This window comes from Scardinius erythrophthalmus (genome assembly GCF_964197995.2).
Source record: "Scardinius erythrophthalmus genome assembly, chromosome: 2".
Taxonomy (NCBI): Eukaryota; Metazoa; Chordata; class Actinopteri; order Cypriniformes; family Leuciscidae; genus Scardinius; species Scardinius erythrophthalmus.
In genome coordinates this window covers 36,568,636-36,584,351 of record NC_138222.1, presented here as the reverse complement: position 1 = coordinate 36,584,351, position 15,716 = coordinate 36,568,636, and the positions used below count along the sequence as shown (strand labels likewise).

The 15,716-nt window shown below is 38.1% G+C and overlaps 1 protein-coding gene across 2 annotated transcripts in view; it reads left to right on the top strand.

Annotated features, from left to right (window-relative positions):
• Positions 1-741: 741 nt before the first annotated feature.
• The window catches only part of tbc1d14 (TBC1 domain family, member 14), a 29,474-nt gene continuing 14,499 nt past the window's right edge, over positions 742-15,716 (top strand). Inside the window, exons 1-6 of one of the 2 annotated variants that reach the window (XM_081348882.1) lie at positions 742-986; positions 1,274-1,400; positions 6,908-7,616; positions 9,893-10,019; positions 13,697-13,815; positions 15,630-15,712. In XM_081348882.1, coding sequence (XP_081205008.1) covers positions 1,343-1,400; positions 6,908-7,616; positions 9,893-10,019; positions 13,697-13,815; positions 15,630-15,712 — 1,096 coding nt within the window. In that variant the 5' untranslated portion in view covers positions 742-986; positions 1,274-1,342. Of the gene's footprint in view, positions 987-1,273; positions 1,401-6,907; positions 7,617-9,892; positions 10,020-12,017; positions 12,418-13,696; positions 13,816-15,629; positions 15,713-15,716 lie in introns of those variants that run through there. The other variant, XM_081348883.1, reaches the window with a different exon arrangement.

The following is a 15,716-nucleotide window of genomic DNA, read 5'->3' as shown; positions in this document are numbered from 1 at the left end:
ATCACATTTAACTTATCTTAATTGTCAAATTAATTTGATCTGATGTATTAAAAAATTATGTAATTTGAGAGTTAGGCTTTGGTCCACCCTATTTCACTGGGTCCACTCACTTTAAAATGTGAGGCCTCGCCACTGTGTTGCACTGTACAGCCTGGGCCCCTGGTATGCTGTACCAGCCACAATAAAATCCAGCTACAAATATTTGCATGTTCCAGATGTATTAATTCATAAGTTGTCACCTGGTAGTGGTGAAATGAAAGTAAAATTTTAAGGTCTGTCAGTAACATCAAATGCATTTACGAGCAAACAGCGGGCTCCTAATATTGCTAATTCTTTCTGAAGTAGCCTAACTGTATTTTAGATACAGTAAACAGTATTTAGACAGTACAACTGATGAAATACTGTTATTTTCACCCAATGGTCAGACGTTTTCATTGTAAAGATGGTGTGAGGAATGAGGGACGTTCACTTTAATCAGCCTGATGCAGGTTTGGGGGTTGTTTTAGTTACTATAGCAACAGTCTGTCTACTGGATACTGATAAAACACCACCTACTTGGATTTATTAAAACTAGCATTAAACCGTATCTACGCATAAACAAACTTTAACCTCACGCGAGGCGACAAAACCATAATCACTCATGGAAGATTGCTATATGACACTGTAAGCAGCTGCGTAGATGCAGTTCTATCGCGTCGCGCAGTGTGTACAGTGTTGATAGGGCACTGAAGGTCACTTCCTGATTTACTGACTGTCGCATTATGTCCCAACACATTCAAAACGCTCTGCCCCTCTTTTAGTGACGTTTTGTATCCCTGAAACGCGACATTACTGCTACAGGTGGAAATAGCCAGTTTTCTTACTTTATTTGAGGCAGACCTGCACCTCATTCAGTCAGGGCAGGTGAATTTATCGACTCGTATGCTTTCCTGGCACGTTTATATCGGCGAGGAGGTTTTAAAATGGCGGTGGCAGCGTCACAACAGGTAAGATACTTTTCATTAGCTTTTATAACGTTAGCGCTTTTAGCGTTACTCGTGCGCAAAAGTTTGAATAAAGTTTGAGCTCTTTGCAGTCAGTCACTTGCCTGTAAAAAAATGTAACGTCTCCTGAACCGAGGAAGTGTAATGTGCACTAGCAGCAATGAGAAAAGTTGTGGGTTTGAGTTAAGTTTAGAGGTTAGATGAAAAATGAAATGTAGAAGTGTTCGTAAGCGGACAGTGTGATGTTATAATCATAATAATAATAGTATTTGGTGTATTGTTTGTTGGAGGGTAAGGACTCTGGAGTGAAGGTGAGGGGGTGATGGACGCACATACATCCCTTCACCTGCAGCAGGAACATGGCTGAAGCAGAGCTTACGAACAGTGAAAGCAACACAAACTGTCAGAACAACGATGGTGAGTTCAAAGTAACTTTGTTGCCCTGTGTATGTAACAGGTAGCCTAACATACTTTTCCAAGCTGTTTGTTTAGGGTCTTGAATGTCAAAATGGTAACAGCATAAGTAGTATTATTACGGTTATGTAGTTGTGCATAAGAGAAAAGGTGTTTATATCACAGAATTATTTTTGATTTGATTTGTCTGTTTAACATGTTCAGATGTGTTTTAGAACACAGAAGATAAAGCATAACAGAAATTATTGACAAATTAATAAATGTAGCATGCACCTCAATGAAAGAATGAAATGAGAAAAACTGATTTTCAGAGCCATCAATTGAAATGTAACCAGTAAAATAGAAAACCTTGTGATATTGGTGGTGGAGGTTGCTATCAGATATGTAGCTACAATATGTTTACAATAACATTACGATGTCCAGAAATCAATTGTAGTAGGCTACATTGGGTTTAATTGTCATTTAATGAGATATGCAAATATATTGTTAGTGCTAAGACTTTTCACATGAATAAATCCATAGATCCGCAAACTATTCTTGTGTAGTTTAATGGTCTAGTAGTATAACTTTTGCCGAGGGTGTCAGAGGTCTGAGTTCTAATCCGTACTCGTATCGTTTTTTTTTCTCTCTCATCAAAACCGAATGTTCATCAGTGGTTATATATCAAGCAGGGACATGTTTGTGAGCATTTTGTGTTGTGATTTCACTGGAATGAATAGAGAGTCTCTGCAACAGTGTTTAGCGATAGATTGAACCACACGTCCGAGTAAAGGCTGTGCTCGAGCCACAAGAGAACACCGTATCCATGCCACTGATAGCAGTGTAAAAACAACACATTTCAGCGCTTATTTAAAAAACTTATGAAATCAGTGCTCTTCTAGTTAACTGGAGATGTTTTATTTATTTCTATTAGGTACATCCGTGCCGCAAGATGTTTTAAAAGTGGTGGGGACAATAACGACCCTGGCAAAAAGTGGTGGGGACATGTCCCACCCGCAAATTACTCCCATGGGTACAAGTACGGTGGCCAAGAGAGCTCAATGCGCTGCAACTGAAGAAAACGCATGCAAATAGAAAAAACACCCGGCAATTAAGAAAACATCTTCATCAGTTTCACAACACATGTTCATCAGTTCACAACACACGTGTGCTCCAAATACACAACCAAATAGAGAAACGTGCTGCAAACAGCACAGACCACAACAGAAATGTATCCAGGGGACCCCAAATAAATAACGAACCCGGATGGGACGTGCCTACAGCTCAAAGATTTCTTTTTTTATCTTTTTGCAAAACATACAGAGATGGCATGTTAAGGACATACAACTTTGTATAGCCTACAATATACAAAATTAGAAATGAGCTGAAAACTAAAATAAATAAATAAAAAGATAGAGAAAAAGAACATGAGGGAAAGATATTACTCTATACATCAGTTAATTAGGAATTGTCTTTTTTTGCTCCCTTCACCAAGTGCGTTCCAAACGGCTACATAATGGCACTAGGCCTGTCGCGATAGTCGATAAGTCGATTAATCGCACGATAAAAAAAATTTTCCGGCCGCGATAATTCCATTTGCATGCTTGTTTGTTTTCCTCGTCTCTCTCTCTCTCTCCCAAAGAGACTGGATGACCACTCTCGCTCGGAGGAGTGAACCCTCTTGTCAGTTGCATAGTCTTTGTGTGGGGAGGCGGCGCCGCGGCGCTTGTCAGTCACATGGTCTTTGTATGGGAAAGTGCCGGCGGGACTGTGTGCGGCTACTGCCGGGAGAGAGAGAAGACGCTAGTCGTGAGTTGCGACAGCGAGCCCGATCACATGAAAATGCGTATCTATACCACGAATGTTATTTCTCGTGCCATTTATACACCAATAATAGTTTTTGCGTGCATATGATACGCTCTTTATGGCGTGTAATACGCACGCACTCCTCACCCCTAATCCTAACCAAGTATTTTCAGTGCGTAGCATGCACGCAATAAAGTGCGTCTCCGGCTTCCCGACAGTACACAATCACTTGACAAAGTAACAGGAGGACAAAGTAACAGGAGTAACAGTGCAAAATTGTGTGATATGGCTTGAGGCTTTTTTTTTATTTGTTTACAAAGGTCCTAACTGTCAGTTTTGCCTGTTATGGAATGTATCACTATTTAAGCCTAATGTCTAAAGCCTAATGTTTAATATTTTTTGAAGTGCAATTTTGTTTACATCCATTTTATTTATTAACAGACATTTATTTTGTTAACAGACACTAAGAGTCCATTGCTTTCATTGTTTTTGGTTGTTTTGTTCATTTTTTGGATATTTAAAATGTTTTCCGTTTTCAATGTTTAATATTCTTTAGAAATAAAAGTTTATAGATCGTTGAAAAGGTGTACCTGCATTATTATGCCATTATAATTATATTAAATGAAAATGGTCTCAGAACGACAATATTATCGTTTATCGCGATAATTTCTTGGACAATTTATCGTCCAGAAAAATTTGTTATCGTGACAGGCCTAAATGGCACACAAGTGCCGTGCTCACTCCAAAGTCCCACTTCAAGGGCTCTGCCGTCTGCCCTTCGAAGGGAGTAGGGCATAGGGATGCTCACGAGCAATTAGCACGTCCCAGCCGGGTTCGTCACTTATTTGGGGTCCCCTGGAAACATTTCTGTTGTGGTCTGTGCTGTTTGCAGCGCATTTCTGTATTTATTTGTGTTTTGAGTATTTGGAGCACACATGTGTTGTGAAACTGATAAACATGTTTTCTTAATTTGTGGCGTTTTTTCTATTTGCATGTGTTTTCTTCATTTGCAGCGTGTTGAGCTCTTTCGGCCACCATATACAAGACTCTAACCACTTCTATGAGGGAATAAACTACAAACACACGAACATTTACAGTAGGGTCAAGACTGCAAAGTACAAATGGACACTTTTGTTCATTGTTATAAAAATGTTGTAGCCTGATGTTAACTTTTGTCAACATATAATCTCTGACATGAAATTGCAGTTCCTTAAAAAACAGTTTGTCTTTGGTGCTTTTGAGAAATTTAGAGGATGCTGATTGCCTTATGAAGGATTTCATCAGAGAGCAACAGTCTCATTTTGCAAGCATTAACAGCACATGAGGTACTTCATTGCTCTTTGGTTGAAAAAGCTAATTATTCACTTGGAAATTTAATCTTAATTTGTTAGCCAGGCTATTTCTCTGTGACTGCAGGAACACAGAAACCTTAAAACACAACGACCAAAAATAATTCTTTGTATTTGAGAAATATGTGGGCTGGGTCACCATTGAAATTGTGAAAGCATTGTTATTGTTTAAGGTGTGTATTGTTGGGCAATTAAACTATTATTGTCCTGTCAAATGCAGCAGTTACTGATTGCACTTTCAATTGAAGATTTCACAGCTTTGTTAAGGCATGTTCTGTCCACAATCGAGTATTGGCTTGTAGATTATTTGCAATTTTTTTGTTTCTATTGCAGTAGATGAGTGGCTACACACACCTGTGATGCACACTGAACCATATTCAATTGGGGAAGAAGAACCTGTAGAGCTTGTATTATTCGTTGCCTTTCCCATTGTATATTTTGGATCCTTATTAGGCACAATATAAACATTTTGTTTGTCATAGTGAGCTGATGCTGCTCTATTTTCCACTTTGTTTTTGATGTGCTTTTGATGTGCTACTGTGCTGTCCTCAGGCCCTCCACTCTCCAATCATTCATCCTCTATCCTCATTAAGTCAAAGAGCTATTTTGGTCAAATTTTGATGGAAGATATTGTCCGGTAAATTATCAAGGACGTTTGAGGACAGCTGTCTCATAGTTTGAGGGAGTGTTGACGTGATGTCTTTGGGTCACGTTTTTAGTCTGGTTTCAGCTTGCTTTCTCTACTCCTGGACAGTTTTCATGTCACTCTATTATGTGGAGATAAGCTGGTCAATGGGGTGTTACGACTAAAGGAGGATAAAGGTTGTTGTACTGTTTTACTCAGGCAAGACTCAGAGAAGTGTTTACCCAGCCACACACATTGAGTCTTATCACTCTTCAGGACATATTTACCTGGAACATTGAGAGCACAGACCTGTCACCCAATGGAAAATCTGCAGTACAAAAGTACATAAAAATAGGGTACAATCATGTACTGTGGTAATTTGAAGGAATTTTCCGGATTGATTATTGCACAGGTGTTTTATCCCTATTTTTGAATTGCGCATTGTGTTGTGTTTCGGGGTTGAAGGAAAGTCTGTAAGATTTCCTGGCTGAAAATTACCAGTACCCTACCGTTTTTGTTTTTCTATGTTTTTTTTTCATGCCATGTAGGGTGTTATGTATAGAGAGATGTTGATTTTTTATTTTTTTTTGATTAGGAATTATTTCTGTCCAATTGACCCTTCGCTAAGCCACGCACAAAAACCGCCACAGGCCAATCGTGGCTTAGCAACCGTAGGACTAGGCGCTGGAGGTCTGGCTAGCTTTCGAGCGAGGGAAACATGCCGAAGCGTTGTGCGTATGGATTGTGCAAATCTGATACCCGGTATCCTAAAAGTTTGGACCAGGGGTGGAATTTTTTCCTTTCCTGAAACTTATAACCCAAAGGGAGAAATGCCGGGTGTGGATCAAGCAGTGTGGAAAGCCCAATTCACAACTAAATGTCGACGGGATTAACAAAAACACCTACGTTTACTCCATGATGTGTGAGCAGTAGCCTGGCTTGCTAAAAATATAAGCGGGAGAATGTTATCATTGCAAATTGGTCAGGCTAATGTCTTGTGTTTATTCCACACGATTTATGGATAAGCTGTTTGATTTATAATTATTAGATTATTTTCAAATTTCACTTACCCTGCTGTGCATGAACATAGCTGTTCTTCAATTTGTGTGTTTCCCATTTGAATGGTCGGCGTATGAGGCAGCTGCTGCTTGCGCTGAGACCTATAGGCTTTAGCTTCAATTTTGATGAAATTATTCTCTAATCGGTTGCATATTATGTTGTGGATATATTTCTCTAATTCATACTGCAGTCCCTTTTGTCTTGCTCTCTCAGATATTTCACCTGTTCGCCAAAAATTACTAATTATCTCCTTGGTAATGCATACTGTAATAGACGTGCCAGGCACAAAGGCTTGTCAGGCATAGCAACAGTAACTATGGAGGGCGGGGCTTAGCGAAGGGTCAATTGACCCTGAAATATGTGATGACGGCTAAAGTCAAAAGTAGAGATGGTATTTTTTGCACAAACTGCCTCTAACCCTAACCCTATGCATAAAATGCCTTTTATAAAATTAGAATTATCAAGACAAAGCAGTCAGCCATTTTCTTCATCATTGTCATTTCCACCACAGAATGCTATCAAACACTATATTGTATGTAATTTGATGTAGTGGAAGTGACATCTGTTAGCTTTAGAAAAGTGTCAGTTTATTTTCTAAAAGGGAAGAAACACCCATATGACTTGATGCTTACAGATATTTAACAGCTTTTTACTTGTAAGGACTGATCAACATTTGTAATTTGCCTTTCTAGATTCCCAGGTATCATCAATAATCAAGACTTCACAGTGTTTGCAGAATGTCCCCAAGCCTCTCACCCAAAACTATGCCAACCATTTTATGCCCTCATGCTCTCAGCCCCCACATGTCTCTCTCGGCTGCAAATTATTCACTCCATGTAACGGCACTGGTGATGAGGATCGCAGTAGCCTGGCCTCTCAGGACTCTGGTATCCCCACCCTTGAGATCAACCCACCTGAGCACATTCATGCTCGGGTCAACACAGCTGAGCTGGTGGTTCCACCGCCACTTGATGATAATCCAGCAACACTTAACTTGGATATTTCAGATAGCTCCTTACTCAAGTCTTCCACCTTCCCCCGTTGTGACTTTGATTTGGTACGTCTCTACGGTGCAAGTGGGCTTTCCAGTGCGGCAGGCAAGGGTACATTGAACCGCAGTGATGATATTTCAGTGTGCAGTGTGTCCAGTTTAAGTACTGAGTTTTCTGCCACATTGTCAGTCAGTAATGAGGACTTCCTAGATTTCATGGTTACATCCGAATCCAGCGCCGTTGTTACATTTGAGAATGATGATGTCCTGCACCGTTCTGATAATTCACTCTCACCCCCTACTAACCTACACGGCAAGCTGAGCAGCCCACAACGGCAGGCAGTGGGGGTCTCTACGCCTCATGAGGCTAGGCCCAAGAGACTGGGACCACTCGCCAACTTCTTCCACAGGTATTGTAGCATTTGCATTTGTATTGTTGTTAAACTTACACAAAGAAACCAGATTGGTTCAGTTATATCGTGATATGCCTGTGCAAGTTTATCCAAATGTTGCCTTTCAAATAATGTTGCATTAATTTTATTCAACAAGCTTCAAGCTTTGTTCCTAATTTACCATTTTTGATTGCATTTTATTTTCTTGGGTACATTTGAAAATCTAACAATGCTCTTGGCAATAGATGTTTGTTTGTTGTAGATACCTTTTCACTTTTCACATTATCTAAGCTCTTTTTATCATTGACTTCTGTGGTTTGTCAAGGGGTAGCACCCTAAAAGTATTTTTTTTTTCTGTTTTCTGTTTTTAAGTATGTTTTTTTTTTTCTGATTCAGCCTTTATTTTAGTATAACAACACCTACAGCACAAGTTGAAATACTGCAATTGCTGCAAGTGGTGTTTCCTTAAGAGTGGAATATACACAACTTTTCAAACCTGAACAGATTTTAAAACACTCGACATCATACACTTGCTGATTTTGTAAATGGTTACAGAGGGAAAAGCCTTTAGTGGAACTGCCAACAAAAACATTCTGAGTGTACTTATGTGTACATGCCAAATTCTTGCCAACATCCCTTTCTATCTGAACTTCCAATTATAGAGTATCCAGAGTATCTTATAGAGTATCCTCTCAAAAACAACAATCTCTTGCTGCCTCAACCCAGTGCTTATTTGACTATAATAAACTTCAGATCTTGGCCCCATAATATTCCATATCACCATCTTCCACTAAATCACTCCGTTTCAATGCTGCTGAAAAGCTCATGTATTTGTATCACAATTCACAATCATTTTGGAACCTAAAAAATGAGTTGTTGACCAAAAGTGTTGTGAAGCCACTGAGTAGTGTGGAGTAAAGGGTTCAAAAGGTCTTAAGTGACTTCATAAAGCTCGATCACTAATGACTCGTTTTCTACCAAACAGTACAGTACAGTAGGATTCAGGACTGTAAACCCTGATCCGGCTTGCGTTTCCACCGCCAACAGTACCCTTACTTTATAGGTTTGGTGTATGCCGGAAAGTAGCGAACTACGTCATTCTCGTGCAAGGAAGAAAACAACAACTTGCGCACAGTAAACAACAATGGAGGACATACAGCAGTTCTTGTTCTTGCTTCTCGGCATGTGGCTCCTTGTCACAAGACCAAAAAAACAACATTGTGTTGCAATGGTATTGTGTCATATTAAAAAATGGCGCCTCTTGTGTTGTCATTCCCGTTGTAGCACACGCAAGTGACAATTCTCTGTCAACCAATCAACGTTCTGCATTGAGTCTAGCTCCAACCTTTAGGTACTGGACTACTGTACTAGGTACCTTAACGGAAGGGTACCAAAAAAGTGGTACGGAACGGTTCGGTATTTTGGTACCATTCACAACTTTTGACAATCGAAGCAGAAATAATTGTGTACCGTACTGTACTATACTGTACCATATTGCTCGGTGGAAACGAGCCATAACTGGACCTTGGCTTGTTCTCTAAGATTAAATACTGTCCTCTATGTCCCCATAACAAGATTCTGCACTGTGGGTGATCGCGCTCATCTTATGACCCATGTCTCAGAATTACCTGCCCTTTATTCATTGTGATGTGGACTGTCTTGAAGCTCTCAAGAGATATCTTAAAACAGCTCAAATATTTTTCCTTTCCCTTAATCTCCACTATAGTGCAGTATTCAATGAAAAGTGCTATAAGTAAGAAATAAGGTACGAGAGGCTGTGCTGTATCGTGAATAAGTCACAACTGAAGACGTCGCAGAGCCCTTCAGCCCTGACTTATTCATGATACAGCACTAGCCTCGAGTACCTTATTGCTTTTATAAAACGGTTACCACACAATACAAATATTAAAGCCGAAAATCATATATCAATGCAACTTTCATGAAATAAAATCACTAAGCCCTTTTTCCGCTGGAAAAAATAGTCCCTGACTGTGAACAGCAGCAGAAGTTACATTATTTCGCTATTAGATGGCGGCAAAGACTGTCTTTATGAGTGAGTCAGTCAGTAGAGAAGACTTTTATATTGAAAGGACTGAAGCAAGACGCAACTGACAAATGACCAGTGGTCTATTAACCAATCAGAATCAAGGACTGGAACGAACCGTTTTCTAATAATAAATAAATGTCTTGAGTTCATATTGCTTAAAATATAGGGCCAAATTTGTTCATTTTCTGAACTGTTCATTTTCTGAACTGTTGGCTCAGTTCTGTTATTTCTTTTCAATATTTGTAAGGAGTCTTTTTGCTAAGAGGATGAAGGACACGGGTGCACTGGAAGAACAGCGAGAGCCTGGGTGGAAACTGTTTGGTAAAGTTCCACATAAAGAACATTCAACCAAAGACTCCAGGAAAATACCAAAGGTATGTTAACTTTACACACCTGCACTCATTTTTACAAGACTTTAAAAGACAAAATGTGCAATGTACTTGCTTTTTGAGTGGTTTTGTATGTAGTAAGGTTGAACTGAAATTATGAAAAAATAGTTTCTGTATTCAATGTCGTCATTAACTCTATTTGTAAAAAGTACCCTTCACTGAGCATGGCTCTACTTATTTTGAATATTTAGTATCTCTGAATTTTTTTTATATTTAGTATTAAGCAAGTCATATGAGGTTTAAAACTAAAGGCTGGAATATTCTACACAACTTTTGCCCCTATTTTTGCTTCGATTTGCAGTCTCAAGGAGTCAACATTTGTTGTTGAAAGTCAGATCCAATCTGAGTCTTTCGTTACATCCAGTTGGATGACATCAGATATGTTTCATATTTATTTTAAGTAAATTTGTTTTAGAACTCATTGTTTTAATTTGTCATACATCTCCTAGCAACGTTGATGTTAAGTTGATGTTAAAAATGTGCAGGGTAACACTTTCCTCCCATGACTGCTGCAAATATGAAATTAGATATTAACCAAGAAATAGCACTTACAAGTGAAATATTGATAGGCATCCCATAAAGAAATTATTAACTGTCAAGCTATGCTTTAGAATACGTGAAGTTGCCAATTTACCCAGGAAAATTGTCGAATGTGTTTTTAATTGTTGATTTCTGTTTTTAATGTATGTGAGGAAAGTATTTACAATAGCGTTCAATTTAACAATGAAGTCATATAGTGCTACAAAAACAATGTTTATTTAAGTTAAATCAAATGGAGGTTTATAAAATGTGTATTTATGCACATTTATTAACTATGTGAAATAAGGTCAAGAAGTAGTGTTCATACTTTGTCATGTCTTAGTGTCTGTATTGTTCATGTTTTGGCTTAAAGTTTAAGCAAACTTGCAAAATGAATGAAACTGGTTTCCCAAAGCTTCCCCGATCAGATGTAGTCCCGCCCTAAACCCACGCCATTGGTTGAGCTGTTTTGGGGGTATCAACGTGTGAATTCAAGTCACCATAAAAATGCAGTCTCCATCAAAATTGGCAAAAATAGTTTTTGTATGGAATATTGTAGTGTTTACTATAAATTATTTATCAGTGCATATTTTTTAATTCATGTGGCATCGTAGTCTTCAGTCAAAAGCTTTACCTTCCTCTCCTTCTCACAGCAAAGTCTCTTCTCTAATGATGTGTGCATCGGCGTAAGGGCAGGACGACAATCCCAATAGCTAAAATATTCTCTGCTTGGAAGAAAGTACTTTAACAATGAAAAAAAAAATCATGTTTAAGGATTTGTTTATATTCGTTAAGATTTTTCTTTTTTTAATTGTTACGCATGAATCAATCAAATGGCTTTACATTGCAGTCTTCTTATGACATTGTTGTGAATGGGGCTTTGTTTCCTATGTACAGAGAGACAACAGGCCTGCAATGTGCTTTAGGTAATTTGAACCCCCCTGATTCAGCCTCCCTGTGTCCATCTAGATTTCACCCACCTCCAACTCCTGCCTTTATCTCTCGTTTTTGTTCTCTGCAGCTGTAATGGAAGATTGAGGTATTGGGTGACTGGTTTAGAGTTGCTGTTTTATTTATGCTCTCTAGCAGTGGCTCCTTGGAAGAGATGAGTTAAGATGAACTTAATATTACGTGCTTTAGTCCTGACTTTAAACATTGCAGTATTCTACCTGCTACCATTACTTGTTTTATTTGTAAAGTCTTAACAGACTAAAAATGTGTGGGATTGTCTGACAGTGTGTTTTGGATGTGTTTCTTTATATTTTATTTTAATCAGTGGAAGCTCATGAGAACTGATGACACACAGTAAAACAGATTATGCATCATCTTTGTACATGACTCAGGCATGCACAGTGGAACACAGAGCGCACTGATCGCATGAAACTGCAGTGCAGAGTGCCCTGTGCTCCTAATAGCTGGAATCAATTAGTATGGCTGCCTGTAAATCATGGATCCTCTCTCAGCACTGTGATGACGAGTAACATTAGCATGCACACACGCATATGGACACAACAGGAGCAAGGGACAAGATCGGATCCTCTGCATCCCTCTGATGTAGGCCCTCCCAGTTTGGTGCATGTTTGTTTGGACGGAGTTATAGAGAGAAAGAGGGCAAGGAAAAACAGTGTCAAGTAACTTAGCAGGAGTGAGACAGCAATAACAGCAGAGGAGCAGGAGAACATAAGTATCATGCTACTGTTTCTCAGGGTGTGTCCCATATTCCTTGTTGTCTTCCTCTGCTACTGTGCCTTGCCTTTCTGTCTACAAGGCACTTAAGCTTATAGTTAGGAAAATACTGCAATGGTAGCGTGTAGTGTCTGAAACGCTGGATTCTGAATGTCTCAACAGCACTGCAGCGTTCATGGTGAGTTCATGCCTTATTCATTTTTTTCTTTCCCCCTCATTGTTTTCCGTCAGATAAATAAGAAAATGTGAGGGGAACGAGAAGAAAGAGAAAAACAAGAATTTGTGGGGAGGAAATGACGTGGAACGAGAGATTCTGTCGTAGCAGGTGTACCTGGTGTGTGAACACATTTGTGTGTTGGTGAATTATATTTTCATTGTTTTTTTGGCTGTCCCACATTTACTCTTAGAACTAATTAAGAGTTATCCGTCTCATCTTACTTAATGTCCTTTTCTTAAACTTATTTGGCTCATTGTTGGAATGTAGGTCATTTTGTCTCGTTATCTCTGAGAAAGTGCAGTGTGGGGGCAAATTAAGTATTGATATTCACTCAGTTCAGTGTGCAATAGTGTGTGCTTTTTAACTGCATAAATAAAACAAAACATATTCCTCTATTATCAACTTGGTTGGATATACAAATTCGACCGAATATAGTCCAAATCAGAGAATTTAAAGATGGATGCAATGCAAGATAGCACAGATTTCTATTCAGGCAGGGTGCACAGTGTATAACATGAAACTTTGTAAAGGAAACTCATACTGTAACAGTAGCAAGTTGTTCTGATTTCATTTGACCCGTCATGACATATTGTGTTCTGTTAAGACATTTATTATTTTCAGTTCCTGCTGGTTTGAGAACTTCTGCTTCCATCTGTGCAGGTTGTGAAGAAAGTATTGTGTGGCAAAAAAAGCTGGATGTTAAAACATTCTAACATGTGTAAGAATGAGTTCCATCAAGTTGTCATGCCTAAAGCCTTGAAATGTATTATTTAATTATAATTTTAGGGTGATTAAGCCTTGTTACCATAAACCCAAAAAAAAAAAAAAAAAACTCAATACTCTAATATAAAAATATATGTGTGTATATATATAATATCTTAATTGTAAAGGGATATACGTAATGGTAGTATTTGTTCTGTTGCTTTTCTTATGCAGATTTCAATGAAATACAAAAAATGGTTACATTAATCAGAGGTAAATTAGACTTTTTATTGAGAATAAGGAGAATTACAAAAAACTTAACATTACAGTAATGGGCGAAAAATGTGCAGTATTGTCATACAAATAATGTCACATTTCAAAAACAATTTTAATAGACCTCAAAACAGCACTGTCAAATTTCATTTACTGTTTTTTGGTGAAAAGTGACTATCAAAATTATTTTAAAAACTACATTATTATTTATTATAGGTTATTTATTTATCTATTTATTTATCTATCTATCTATCTATTTTTACAGGAATATGAAAGCAGGAGTGGACACACAAGCAATTCCACATCTCCCAAGAAGAATGTAAGAAAGAACCTGGACTTTGAGCCACTTTCAACCACAGCCCTTATACTGGAGAACCGTCCAGCGTGAGTGTTTTTGTGTGTGCCTATGTCTCTGTAAATGTGTTACATTTATCCCCTCCTATCCTCAAACTTCTTATTCCTGTATTATCGGTAAAAGAAAAAAAAATATGAGGTACCATCAGTGGTATGCAGTGGTGTTTTAAAATGAGCCATCAAAGTCCTCACTTTTTTTATATATATAAATCAAATGTAAATGTATGTCCCTGTTACACTTCATTTTCCTGGTTAAATAAACATTGCATAAAAAATAAAGACCAAATATAATTATATTTTTACACTAAATGTAATTTAAAACCAAGTATAAATCATCAAGTTTGGTGTTTGCATTTTTTAAAAACATTATAACTAAAGGCAGTAACAATTTAAACAATTTATATTATTTGCGAACTAATATTCAGCTTTTCTTTTTAATAGTCAATTTTCAGCAGTCATCAAGCTTGTAAACACTGGTCACAGACACGAAGTACCACCTTTAATTTCACCAAGCTGATTGCTCACTAAAAACCCCACAGTCATCATGTTTTCAGGCCAATTCAAGTTTGATTTTGAAGCGATATAAAGTGGTGATATCTAAATGGCTGAATTGTTTACTTGCTACATTTATGAGAAAACGCTTCCCTACCATTGACGACTGTTTTTACATCTTTCCTCGTTATTACTATTATAAGGTAGGGGGCGCTATTACTCATCTCCTGAACGAGTACAGTTTCTCCAAATCAAAAAACACAGGAAAAGAAGCAGCAGAAACGAGCAATCTCATATGTAAGCAGATGCATATTAAAAATAATGCTAACTATAAACAGCATATAAATCAAAATGGCCTAATGTTACTGAATGAAATGTCAACCCAGGATGAGCTACAGGGCTGTACAAGCTTTGGGGGTGTTGATGGACTCGAATCTACTCCGTCTATGTTTTGATCATCTTACAGATTCTGATCCAGACGCAGTCTTTGACAAAAACGCGATTTCCTCAGCTTTTTACTCAGAATGTTGCTTTTTTATGAAACTTACCCGTATTCAAGTATTGATGAAAAGAGAAGCTAGAAACTAGCTAGAAGCAGAGGCTCTGTTCTTTCTTTTGATATTGCATGTTCAGATATTCATACAACAAAATATTCTGAAAATTACCAAAATGTTGCAAGCAACTTTTTTTTTTTTTTTTTACGCTGGTGGGAAAAGAGTTAACAGGCCAATTTGGAAGTGCACACAAAAACAAGGGGTAAGATCTATCACACGAAACAATCATATCCAATTATAACCGATCAGATCCAATCATAACCGATCATATCCAATCATAGCGCGATGGAGGCATTGCCTCCTCTCACGTGGCTTTCCCCCATTCATTCTCAATTACACCCCATCAAACATTAGGGTGTCTGTTTTATGTCAATGGGGAAGCCTCCCACTGTAACTTTACCTGCGAGTGTTGCTTTTGGGCAATGTTAATTTAGAGAAACAAGTGACTTTTACACTTTTTAATGTCATGTTTTGTAATGTGTGCATTGTTTTATTTTGCAATATCGATTATTTTCTCATCTTGTTTTTTTGAGGAGACGCTGCTTCCCTTGCCTGCTCCAAGGAAACGCCCCTACATAGCACTGTCCTAAAACAAAAAGAAATCACCTCTTATCTTCCATGCATCATTATACCATTCTCAGACAGCAGCACAGGAAATGTTGCATACTAGTATGGATTAAAGCATAGGGATCATTAAGATCAAGAAATGAGTTGATAGATGTAAAGTTTGACAGAATGTGACTCTCACAGGCAGTAATGTAAACGTGAATTGACAGTTATTTTTTATCTATTGTGTAGGAATCTTCCTGCAAAGCCTGAGGAAGAAGCCCAGAAACACAGACAAGAATATGAGGAGATGGTGGCTCAGGCCAAGAAGAGAGGTGA